Source organism: Artemia sp. Qi Xiang Cuo, chromosome 12 (genome assembly GCF_049724085.1).
Source record: "Artemia sp. Qi Xiang Cuo chromosome 12, ASM4972408v1, whole genome shotgun sequence".
Classification (NCBI taxonomy): domain Eukaryota; kingdom Metazoa; phylum Arthropoda; class Branchiopoda; order Anostraca; family Artemiidae; genus Artemia; species Artemia sp. Qi Xiang Cuo.
This window is the reverse complement of record NC_142805.1, coordinates 46,353,283-46,366,047: the sequence shown is the minus strand read 5'-3', so window position 1 is coordinate 46,366,047 and position 12,765 is coordinate 46,353,283. Positions and strand designations below refer to the sequence as shown.

Genomic DNA, 12,765 nt, shown 5'->3' with positions numbered 1-12,765 from the left:
TATAATCCTAGAAACACAGGGAACATAATTAGTTGGTTTATTTGTACTAGTTTTATTGATGTATATATTAGATAGGCTGTGAAGCAATACTGTTTTTCCGTTTTAAGTTTCAACTTCACTCTTTACTTCCCTTGGAAAAACTTTGTTTTTTTAGATTAATCTATCTAACGGCAGCTTCTATATCATCTATTTTAGACTGAGAATTAAATAAAAAAAAACAAGTTTCTTAAACTGAAAATAGGGAGTGACATTAAAACTTAAAACGAACAGAAATTATTCCGTATATGAAAGGGGCTGTCCCCTCCTCAATGCCTCGCTCTTTACGCTGAAGTTTTTTATTGTTTAAAAAAAAAAGTTGTCAAATGAGTCAAACTTTAGCGTAAAGAGCGAGGCGTTGAGGAGGGGACAGTCCCTTTCATATAGGGAATAATTTCTGTTCGTTTTAAGTTTTAATGTCGCTCCTTACTTTCAGTTTAAAAAACTTGTTTTTTTTATTTAATTTCTGATCGTTTTTTAGTTAATGCATGCTTTATTTTGGCTCACCGTCAATGAATAAGTAAACAAAATTTGCATAAAAATTTCACTCTTCTTTTGCTAAATGGCTGTCTCTAAATTTGGTTCTGACGTAATTTACAAATTAACTTACGTAACGAACTTCTATATTCTTCGTATATTTTTCTTCTGGCAAAAAATACAAAGCTGCAGATTTTTACAGATATGAGTTTGAAACCTATGTTATTGGGTTTTATGATACGCCGAATCTGACGGTGTTATTTTCAATAAAATTCTTTCACTTGTAGGGGATGTTTCCCCCCTCTTTAAAAAATCGAAGTAAATTTTCTCAGGCTCGTAGTCTTTGATGAGTAATACTAAACTTAATAAAATTTATATATTCAGAATCAGCATTATAAACCCATTCTTTTGATATATTTATTGACATCAAAATTCCGTTTTTAAAAGTTTGGATTACTATTGAGCCGTATCGCTTGTTTTTTTTTTATTACGTATATGTTATTACCTATATGAGGGGGCTCTCCCCTTAGTCAATACCACGCTCTTTATGTTAAAAGTTTAAAAAAAATTTAATTCATAAACCCCTGACTCACAAAGGTCGTTTAATTAGAATATATAGCTCTTTTGAAAGCACTAAAAAAAAAACTGTAGCGTAAAGAGCGAGGTATTGACTTGGGGGAGAACCCCCTCATATGTTTAATAATTCCTGCTCGTTTTAAGTTCTAATGTTGCTTCTTACTTTCAGTTGAAAAAACTTGTTTTTTTAAATTTAATTTCTGATCGTTTTTTAGATAATGCTTGGAAATCCGGCGCCCCCTTCATAGAAATGTCCCTTACCCCAAAGAAACATCCCCCATGGAAAGATTCTACCGATTAACCCCCTCCTCCAGCCCCCCCCACCAGAAAAAAATCCTTCCTGAAAATGTCTGTGTACTTCCCAATAACCAATACAATATGTAAGCAATGAGCAAAGTTCATAACTTGTAGCCCTTCCCCTGTGAACTGTGGGGGAGTAAGTCATCCTAAAAGACATATTTATTAGATTTTCGACTATGTTGAGTAAAATGGCAATCTCAAAATTTTAATTGGGTGACTTTGAGAAAAAAATGAGCGTGGGAGGGGGTCTAGTTGCCCTCCATTTTTTGGGTCACTTAAAAAGGGCACTAGAACTTTTTATTTCCGTTCCAATAAGCCCTCCTACGATATTCTAGGACCACTGGATCAATGCGATTACCCCTGGGAAAAAAACAAAAAAAAACAAATAAACACGCATCCGTGATCTTTCTTCTGGCAAAAAATTGAAAATTCCACATTTTGCAGATAGGAACTTGAAAACTCTACAGGAGGGCTCTATGATACGCTGAGTATGATGGTTTGATTTTCATTAATGTTATATAAATTTTAGGGGTTCTTTCCCCCATTTTTTCAAAATCAGCCAAATTTTCTCAGGCGAAAATTTGAAATCAGGATTAAAATATGATTCTTTTGATGTATCTATTGGTTTCCAAATTCCGTTTTTTAGAGTTTCGGTTACCATTGAGCCGGGTCGCTCCTTACTTACAGTTCGTTACCACGAACTGTTTGAATACTTAAAATTGTTTTTTACTTTAAAATCGTGGGAATAACCAAGGATCTTTTCTAAGTGAGCGGGGCAACTGGCCAGCAAGGGAGCGAGAAATCAAGCGTTTTCCATCATAACTTAGCCTTGCACTCACTTTTGAGGTATTCTTGTATGGGGGCAACTAATTTTGTATCGGGGACAACCTGTCATTGCCCCTTAGCTGCGGCACAGTTTAGAATGCGTGTTTGCATTGTTGTTGGATGTTTTATGTTAAGTGCTCGGAGGTCTTATTCATTTTAGTGGATCAATGTTATTTAATTAAGTGAAATCTGCCAAGAAAGCGAGAAGATCCCTCCTGGAACACAACTCTTGATATTAGCTCCTTCCATCCCCCTGCACCAAATTTAAGGACGTGTACCTAATCTTAGAAAATGTAGCTTGAATCTCCGTTGATGGCTATGCATGCAGAAAAATGAACTATATACGTTATTTTCAGCATCTTCTCTAAGCCTTCAGAGACTTTGCTACTAGCCTCATACCATTTACATCCTCCAAACCATCGAAGCGTTTCTGTCACAACCAAGTGAAAGTTTTTAGGTTTTCTCTACAATATTGCCCAATCCAGACAGCACAGAAAATGATATAATTAGTCTCGCTATTTTTAGCTGTTACCCTCTACATACAAGCCGATAGAGATTGGAGGCAGGTAGACAAACCTTTATTATGGTCTGTGTTCAATTCTGAATTAAAGGTTTCTGCTGGGATTCACGCTATTACGGAAAGCGCAGTCACGCTTCGATTGTTTTTGACTTTTCAGGAAATCATTAAATGATAATTACATTGTAATTAATTTTGTATTTATGCGCTTGCTTTTAATAGATATAAGTATAGCTAACACATGCCATTTTACTACACACTGAAATGCAACTTCAATTACTTTTTAATTCATTTAGGGTCGCTCTTGCCAATATCCCACTGGTAGTACTAAGAAGGACAACTACTAGCGTTGATTAAAATTTAGTTAAATGCAAACTATTTAACTATTGAATTTTAATACTAGATTTGATATTTGAAATCTCCTTAGTTGTTTTGCTTTACCTCATTCCTACAGAAATAAGGCTAGATTAACACTATATTGTTTAATAAGTCTATGAGCTTAATAACATTTTCAAAAATGCTGTTTAAAGGTGTCAGTCCTGTCTCCCTCAGTCCTATATTCTCAAAACTACACAAAGGATTCCTTGTAAACTGCAAATGATTCTACCAGGGACGTATCCAGGATTGGGGGGGGGGATACCAAAAACTTTAAAAACACATAACAAATTTGCTTATATTAATTTTTGTAACGTTTTTTACGAGTCGGACAAAGATTTTGGGGGAGGGGAGGTTCAAACCCCCTAATCTCCCTGGATACAGCCTTGAATTCTACCTCTCATTGCTTTTCGAACATTTGCAAACCCCAAATCCACTTCAAATTCCCATTGCCTTGTTTATCTTTTCGAAATCGTTCGGAAAAATTCAGGAAAAGCCTAACTATTGGTTAAATCTCCAAAAGGGGAAGGCGTCATAACATCTAACCGTCAGGAGCCCTTACGTTAGGGCACCGACAAAATTCGTCATACCATCGACAAAAAAATCCGTCAGAACCACTAACCGTCATAACATCTAAAACTTTAAAACTTTAGTTTTTTGGGGTTAAGGGGCGAAAAGGTACCCAGGTTGGGTTAGCTTACGTATTTGATATATGCTATGCTTTATCCCCACCCCCCTGATGTGCAAATATATAGCCGAAATTTCTTTCTAAGCTATTATATACTTATACTTTTTTTAGATGTTATGACGCTTAGTGCTTGTGACGGTTTGTCGAAATGGTAGCACCCCCTTCAAAAGCATTTGACACTGTTTATCACTATTTTGTTAGGTAAGAAACTTGTCACTGAATTCAATACTGAGTTTTTTTCCTGCAGAAACTGGTTGCTTCTTTCTTATCAAAACGATCAAAAGTACTTAAATATCTGAACCAATCCCCTCCTTGTCCGTAATGGAGAATCGCAAGGCACTCTCCTAGTCATAGGTCCCCTTCTATCCTTTAGTCTTGATTAGTAGCGTGGCTAAGGGATTTCTCGACAGGTGAAAATTTGTCAATGACCTAACGGTCGTAAACACCTGGTATAAAACATTTAAGTTGAAGCGGTTTATGCATGATGCCACAGAGGCAGATCCAGGATTTTTTTTTTTTGGGGGGGGGGGGGGGCCAAATAGCATGATCCGATAAAAAAAAAATTAGGGGGAGGGCGTAAAATAGTTTCATCCGATAAACTTGCGTTTAATTACCACAAACTTGAGTTAATTAAGTAAATTAATTAACTCAACTTAAATTAACACTACTTTAGACTACACTAGGGGGCGCCCCCTCCCCCCCCCCGCGGGGGCCGCCACTGTGATGCCGCATATTTAGACACAAGGGTCAACTTTTCTAGATCTGAAATAGAGCGAATAGGTTTTCTTAAATCAATGGTTTTTCTTGATCAAATCTCTCTCGAAATTTCTGCATCCTCTTTGAAATTACTTGGCGCCGAAATTTCTTTAATGTTTAGGTTTAAACACCATCCAGAAGGCTATTCCTTCTATTCTCCCCCTCATTAAGCTCCTTAATAAATTTAGCACCTCCCCTTCTCATTCTTCAAGAATGTATGCCTTCTTTGTTTGCCCACTACTCTCATAAGTTCTGTACTCTCCACTTCTAAAAAAAGCTAGGTTAAACACACATGAGCATGAGAGATTTACGTTGCGGTTCAATGTTTTTGAGAAAAACAATCCTAAGCTCTTATATGGAAAAAGTATCCCCAAAGAGAAGTATCCTATCCTATCTATTTTTATCCTATCTATCCTATATATCCTATATATCCTATATTTCCTATATATCCTATATTATCCTATATATCCTATATATCCTATATATCCTATATTTATCCTATCTATCCTATTTTTTATTATTATAAAAAAGTATCCTATCCAGGCTTCAATCACCCCGTGTTGTTTCTCAGCAACTACCCATGTTATCTCCATTCCTTAATATGAGAAAAATTTTGCCCAATACAGTACTGCAAAATAAATAAAATATCCCAGTTCTTTTGTTTTCCTTCATTTTGTGCTTTTATTCACCTTGCTAATTCTTATTCTTATAAATTGTACTTGCTTTTGGAAAACATTTCAATTGCTAAGGCAGAAAAACCTAAAAAACGAAGACGATATCAAATAGTTCGTGGTAACGAACAGTAGGCAAGCAGCGTCCCAGCTCAAAAACGATATTTTGATATCAATAGATAAATCAAAAGAATTGTCTTTTTATGCTATTTCCAAATATTTAAGATTCATTAAATTTAGTGTTCCCTATCGAAAGATACGGGCCTGAGAAAGTTTGCCTGACTTTCAAAAAACGGGGGAGCACTTCCCAAAAACCCAAGGAATGTTAATGAAAATCACACCATCATATTCAGCGTATCAGAAAACCCTACTGTAGAGGTTTCAAGCTACCTGATTGTATCGAACCAATGGTTTTAGAATACCGGAAAAGAGCTCATTCGAACGAAAATTAAAACTTCTAGTGCCCTTTTAAAGTGACCAAAAGTTTGAAGGGCAGCTAGCCCCCTTCCACGCCCCTTTTTCTCCAAGGTCGTCCGATCAAAATTCCGAGATAGCGATTTTTTTCAGCATAGTTAAAAAGTCCAATAACTGTGATTAAGAGGTTAAACTGACCCCCCACAGTTCTGGGGAAAGGGCGATAAATAATCAAATTTGCCCAATAATAATTATAATAATAATTTATTTTTGACCCACTAACATTATAAAAAAGTGGAGTAACAAAAGAAAAGAAAAGGTAAAACATACAAAACAATATCAATATAAAGAACTACAAATGCAAATCAGAACAATCGCACGAGAGGATGAAAAGGACCCAACCGCTTGCAGGCCTCATCTTTTTACTTGGAGTCCAACTTATTATATGACGTCAATATATCAGTTGCATTAAACATCCGAATAATCGTATGGTTTCTATACCAACGAGGCAAATACAAAAGATATTTACAATAACGGAAATACAAAACTCTAATATCCTGCATATCACTAGTATTAAAAAATGGGCGCAAACCTGATAGAAAAAGAACGGAATGGTCGCAATGTGTAGAAGAGTTTCGCCAATGCCTTACGAGAATGTCGGCCGTGATTTGGGTCAATTTTAGCATAACCTGCTTTAAGCTTATTCTTAATATCTGCAAGTGCACTAGCACGGATAGCTGAAATAGAAGAGCAGATACTAATCCCGAGCCAGCGCAACGCAGGAGCTTAACTGAAAAAGAATTACAATTCAAATCACTACTTGGGTTTTTAGCATTGAAAACTAAATACTCACATTTTTCAGCATTAAGCACGAGGCCAATTTTTTCCAAAAGCTTAGGAACAAACTGGGTAGACTTAGCTAGGGTGAATTTTGAACGGCTAATAAGTAATAAGTCATCTGCATAAGCAAATTAAGATAAATTAGTTAGACCCGTAAAACACGACGGAAAAATACGAGAAAGCACAGGGTATAAACAAGCATTAAAAAGGTAAGGTGACACAACCCTTTCCTGCCTAAGTCTAGACCGAATAGGAATATTACCAAAAAAGATCTCTCCTGACCGAAGTCCAACATATGAATTTGCATACCAAAAACGAAGGACACATATAACAGATGAATTCACTCCAAGCTGGGTAAGAGAATACCATAGTTGGCTGTGACAAACCAAGTCAAAAGCTTTTGAAATATATAACGCATATAAATGAACTTCAGATCCATCTTTTTATGCTTGAATTAAAAAAGAAGTAGGAATTTGATGTACATGTTGGCATCCTATGTCTGGTTTAAACCCAAATTGATTGGACACATTATCAACATTTGGAAGAATATCAGGAAGCAGGACATATTCTAAAACTTTGCTCAGCGAACAGGCTACCGTAATAATGGTTACAATTTCGTATTTATTATTGGGAAGTACACAGATATTTTCTGGAATGGGGGAATTTTATGCTCAAAAACAAAAGAGAATTTTATTGGCACGGGAGAATTTTTCACGGGGGGATGTTTCCAGGGAAAACTTTACACTGGGGGAATTTTCCAGAATTCCTATACGAATTCGTTTTATTTATCTTACTTTTCTTTGCTGACTCAATTGGGGGTTGGATGTGCCGGGAGGATTTTTTCGCGGGGGGGGGGGTGATTCTCCACGGTGGAAATTCTCCCCTTCGGCAGTTTCGGCGGGAGGAATTTTCAACATGGGAATTTTTCACAGGAGCAATAAACCACAGAAGGGGGGGGGGATTTCCAGTAAAAGCTTTTGACGGAGGGGGGAATGGCATAATTTGAAAAAGATCATAAAGTCAAGCCTTTAGAATGAAAGTACGCCAAGGAGAATTTTTCAGGCGGAATAGTCCTTAGCAAATTTTCTGGGGGTAATTTTCAGTGAGGATGGAATTATTCGGGCGAATTTCCCGGGAGAGGGGAACTTTTACGTGAGAAGAACTTTCCAACGAGGAATTTTCAGTGGGGAATTTTTCGGTATTATTTTAAAAACGATCAGAAATTGAATTGAAAATAGAAGTTTGTTTTAAAATTGAAAGTAAGGAGCAAAATTAAAACAGAAAACGAACAGAAATTATTCCGTATATGAGGGGGTTGCCTCTTCCTCGATACCTTGCTGTTTACGCTAAAGTTTTAATTTTTGTCCCAAGTCCTTAAGAATGACTCCTGAAACAAAAGGGCCGTTTTATAGAATGAGAGACGTTTTTTAAAGCGCGAAAAAACTTTAGCGTGAAGACCACTTTATTGAGGAGGGGACAAATCCCCTCATATACGGATTGATTTCACTTCGTTTTAAGTTTTAATGTTGCCCCTTACTTTCAGTTGAGAATTTCTTTTTTAAATTTAATCCGGGTTGCAGCGGTAGCTAGCAACCTAGTAAAAGACGATCACTTCTCGTATTAAATCTTCAATAACCCATAACTCCTAAAAATGGAGTCAGGTCAAAATAAGAAGTACATTATTAAAACCGCCTTGCCCAAAACCCTTACATAGGAAACTTACCGTCTCTGGACTTGAACAACAAGGAAAATATATCGGCTTGAAAATCAAGAAAAGTGGCTGCAACAACGATATTCTGCATATGCGGCATCTTTTTTCTCTCATTCTTCCCAGATAGCTTGGCCCTGGAACATTGTAGAGATCTGTTCCATGGCTCATTTTAAAGAAAATTGATGTGGTTAAAACCTTTTGTAAATAAAAGAATAATTTTTTAAATAAAATCAATTTTCTACGAAAAAATACATTTTTCATGTACGACATTGATCAATGATATCATAACCGTAGGTTATAGCCAGGTCGTCTCTTACTATTCCAATTAAGAAAATGCCATAGTCTTTTTCCTGTTTATAGTTTCACAGCATCTAGTATAAGAGGAAGAAAAATGCAATAATGTTTTTAGGGTTTTCTGTGTTGCAGTGGTAGTTTGCAACCCAGTAAGAGACGATCACGCCCAATACTAAGAAATACAGCAGTCCATAATCCGGGTTGCAGCGGTAGTTTACATAAAGGATATAATAAAGAACGAACCTTAGCTCATACTAACTGAAATATTCATTAATAGTTGCAGCCTTAGTTTAAAATAAATATTTTTACAAAGAACTTTTACCATTACAAAAAGCATGCAGACATAGTTATGTAAAATGTAGTCGTCTTTTTTTTTTGGGGGGGGGGGTTAACAAAAATATGATTTTTCAGCTGAAACTAGAATGCGGGTTGCAGCGGTACCTAGCAACCTAGTAAGAGACGATCACGTCCCTTAGTAAAAACTGCAATAGCCCATAGCTCCACAAAATAGAGTCGGATCAAAACAAGAAGTACACTATTAGACGGTCTTGTCTGAAACCCCTGTATAGAAAACTTACAGTCTCTTGGCTCGAACAACAAGGAAAATGTATTGCCTTGAAAATGAAGGAAAGTGGCTGAAACCTCGATATTCTGCATATACGGCACTTTATTTTTCTTTGTTACCAGTAAAAGCTTGACTTTTAAGGTGACAGTTTACACATATAAGACAGTTCGAGCGAGCTTTCTGGTTGTCGACAGAAAATGTGGCAGTGACAAAGCAAAAATGGTCATACAAGGCTCGTGATAGTAGTGACGACTTAATAGCAAGATTTGTTGAGGCTAAGGCCGTATCAAGGGGCATAGAGGGTTTGAACCCCCCCCCCCAAATATTTGTCTGACGCGTAAAAACGTAACAAAAATGAATATAAACAAATTTTTGATGCGTTTTTTAAAGCATTTTTTAAGCCTCATCCCAAAAAATGCTTTTGTAACTAGATCCGACTCAAAATAGAGTCGTATCATAACAAGAAGTACACTATTAGACGGTCTTGTCTGAAACAAGCAAGATTTGTTGAGGCTAAGGCCGTATCAAGGGGCATAGAGGGTTTGAACCCCCCCCCCCCCCCGAAAAAAATACTGGATAAAACCCTAGCTGAAGCCAACTAAAAGTGTAAGGTATCGCAAAAAAAACCGGTAAAACAGCACACAGGTAGAGAAAACCCTACACAATTATGCAAACAACGAAAACGTATAAGCCCCTCACTCAAAGACTAACAGCGAAGAGTAACACAATAATACGTTCTGCAGCGTAAGAAGCTTGCCTCGAAGGCAACAATTTTATTTGAACTAATTACCTATTCTCTCAATTTGCTATCTACTTATAATAGCATTACAGTGGCAATTATATTTCATTAATTAATTACCTGTGTATAATGTCTGTGAAATTGTAATGCAAATAGCTCTTGCAATAATCTATCAATATTTAGGTAGTATGCATGTTTCATGAAAAACATACAACAGCATTAATAAGCATGAAATTTCTATTTAGCAAAGGTTGATTACAAAATTACGACTTTAACACAAAAGAATTCGGCTTTTAAAATTACTTATGCAAATACTTAGGAACGGAATTGCTGTTTCCACCTGTTCGGATAGATTTGAATTTTTCATTTTGCCATTAAAATCCCAAGGCAAAGCAGCTAGAAAATTCATGGCCAAATTCCTTCGCTCTTACACTAGTACTTGTTTTGTATTATTAAAAGAGTTTCTCTGCTGGTTCAAATGTCTCTCCTTACTGCTAGAAAAAAAAGAGAAAGAGACATTGATGCTACCCCTGTAGCAATCTAATTTCCCTCGTTGTTGATGGCGGGCATCTGTAAATATGCCCACTTTTTTGGTTCAGTCATTTGTTACCAACATTGGCGATTTCAGTGACGAACTTTTATTTCTATTTGGCATCACTTTCTTGGTGTTGCAGATTCATTTTCAAAATTCAAAAAAATATCCTTCTCGTAATTAAAAGTTATTGTCAAGTTGAGTCTGAGTAAAAAGTTCTGAGTTGAATTCTGAGTGAGCATTGCACGATAAATTAATCTCAATAGACTGTTTCATAAGAAAACATTTTTTTTTTATTCTGTTTACTATGAACCTTGGCGACTTTTTACTAGGTTGCAGATTTGGCTGTAACCATGTTCATATAATAACAACGAAATACAATTTTTAAATACATAGGGAGTGATTCAAACTTTCATCAAGCAAAACTTCTCATGCATTTGAGGGAAACTGCTCCCACCATCAGCCCCTAGGTAATCATACTGATTTGTATTTATTTCTCAAAATATAAAGGAATATTTAGGATATTTGTTTTAACTTAGGATATTTAGGATATTTTTTTTAACGATTGACTCTAATCGGCCCCGGAATTTTCTTTTTTTAATAAGTAAATTAATAAAAGTGTTATAAATGTCTTAGTAGGATTAGGGGGGAAGAATTAATGAAGACTAGCCTCCTCCCCTATATGCGGGCATTGTAATTTTATGAGCTTTTTTCGCTCTTTACTTGCCTATTAAATTTTTTTTTTATATATCTGTTTTGACAATTGTTTTTAGGCAAATTGGTTTCTGTGCTTTTATTTAGAAAAAAAAAACAGTTTTTCCAACTGAAAGTAAAGAGCAACATTAAAAACTATAATATAAAGAAATTATTTCGTTTACTTCGGGGGGCTACCTCCTCCTCCATATACCAATCTTTACACTAAAATTTAATAGTGCTTTAAAATTGTTTCTCCTTCCAATTCAACGGCTCTTGTGTTTGAGCAGTGGTTCTTAAAGAATTGAGATAAAAAGTAAAACTTCAGCATAATGAACAGGGGGATTGAGGAGAGGAAAGCCCCTTCATATACAGAATAATTTCTGTTCATTATAGTTTGTAATATTGCTTCCAATCGTAGAAAAATATAATAGCATATAATCGTAGAAGTATTAGCCGGATTTTTGAAAAAAGGGGAAAAACACTCCAAAAAATTCAAGCGATTTTAAGGAATATCATACTGTTAAATTCAGCATATTAGAGACCTCTATATAGAGGTTTTAAAATTCTATCTACAAAAATCTTAAATTTTGCATTTAACCATGTTGATTCAAATTATGTCTAATAAAATTCTCTACAGTTAGCTATAATTTTGCATCAGCTATTATGGAGGAGAGTCGATGGATCGTTGTGTAGGAGGAAAGGGTAACTGATTACTCGAAAACCCGCATTTTTACACAGAAATATTCTAACTTTCTATGAAACTTCAGTCAAATATAGAAGATGGCCTGGGGAAGTAAAAAATAATCTCTCACCGCCCTTCATTTGGGTTAACCCTGTCTATAGATGCTGCTGGATGATAGCTCCTTTCTTATAGTAGAAAATCTTTTTGTTTTTAGTATAACATATTAAATCCCAAGTCTTACGTCACACCTTGGTTAGGCCAGGGCATAATATGATAAACGACCAGAAACTGAACAAATTTACTACTTTTTTCAACTAAAAGTACAGAACAACATTAAAATTTAAAACTAACAGAAATGATTCCGTGCATGAATCTTAATCCGTGTATGTATGAATCGGGGGATCATGTATGAACCCCGTTTAGCTCGTTACACTAAAGTTTTACCTTTTGTCTAAGTTTTTTTTTTAAGAACCACAGCTCCAATACAAGAGCTGTTGAATGGGAATGAGAATCATTTTTAAAGTACTATTAAACTTTAGTGTATTAAGTTAGGTATGGAGGATGGACAACACCCTCACCCTTATATGTGGAATAATTTCTGTTCATTAAAGTTTCAATGCTGCTCCTTACCTTCAGTTGATTTTTTTTAATAAAAGAACCAAAACCAATCTGAAACGTGTTTGCCTAAAACAAATTGTTAAAATGACAATTAAAAAAAAAACAAAAACAAAAAACTATTATAGGCAAGTAAAGAGCGATTAAAGCTTCACAAGATTGCAATTCCTCCGTGTACGGGGGGTTAGCTATTGACTTTATTAACTTTATCCCTCTAAGTGTACTAGAACACATATAACCCTTTACTTACTTTACTACTGCTACTACTAATGTAACTACAACTGCGACTACTTACGATTGCTATTACGACTACTTACGACTGCAACTACTCATGACTCTGACAGCTACTACTTGTGACAGCAACTATTTTTATTTACAATTACTTTCAGGAAATGTCAAGAGGTATATTGAACAAAATTAATCACGCTACATGAATGCTGGTTGTCAAAAGGACGT

The 12,765-nt window shown here is 35.6% G+C and overlaps 1 protein-coding gene across 1 annotated transcript in view; it reads right to left on the bottom strand.

Moving 5' to 3' along the window:
• The window catches only part of LOC148946189 (inosine triphosphate pyrophosphatase), a 59,640-nt gene extending 52,855 nt beyond the window's left edge, over positions 1-6,785 (bottom strand). Inside the window, exon 1 of the mRNA XM_089098263.1 lies at positions 6,738-6,785. Coding sequence (XP_088954389.1) covers positions 6,738-6,782 — 45 coding nt within the window. The 5' untranslated portion in view covers positions 6,783-6,785. The remainder of the gene's footprint in view (positions 1-6,737) is intronic.
• Positions 6,786-12,765: the final 5,980 nt, after the last annotated feature.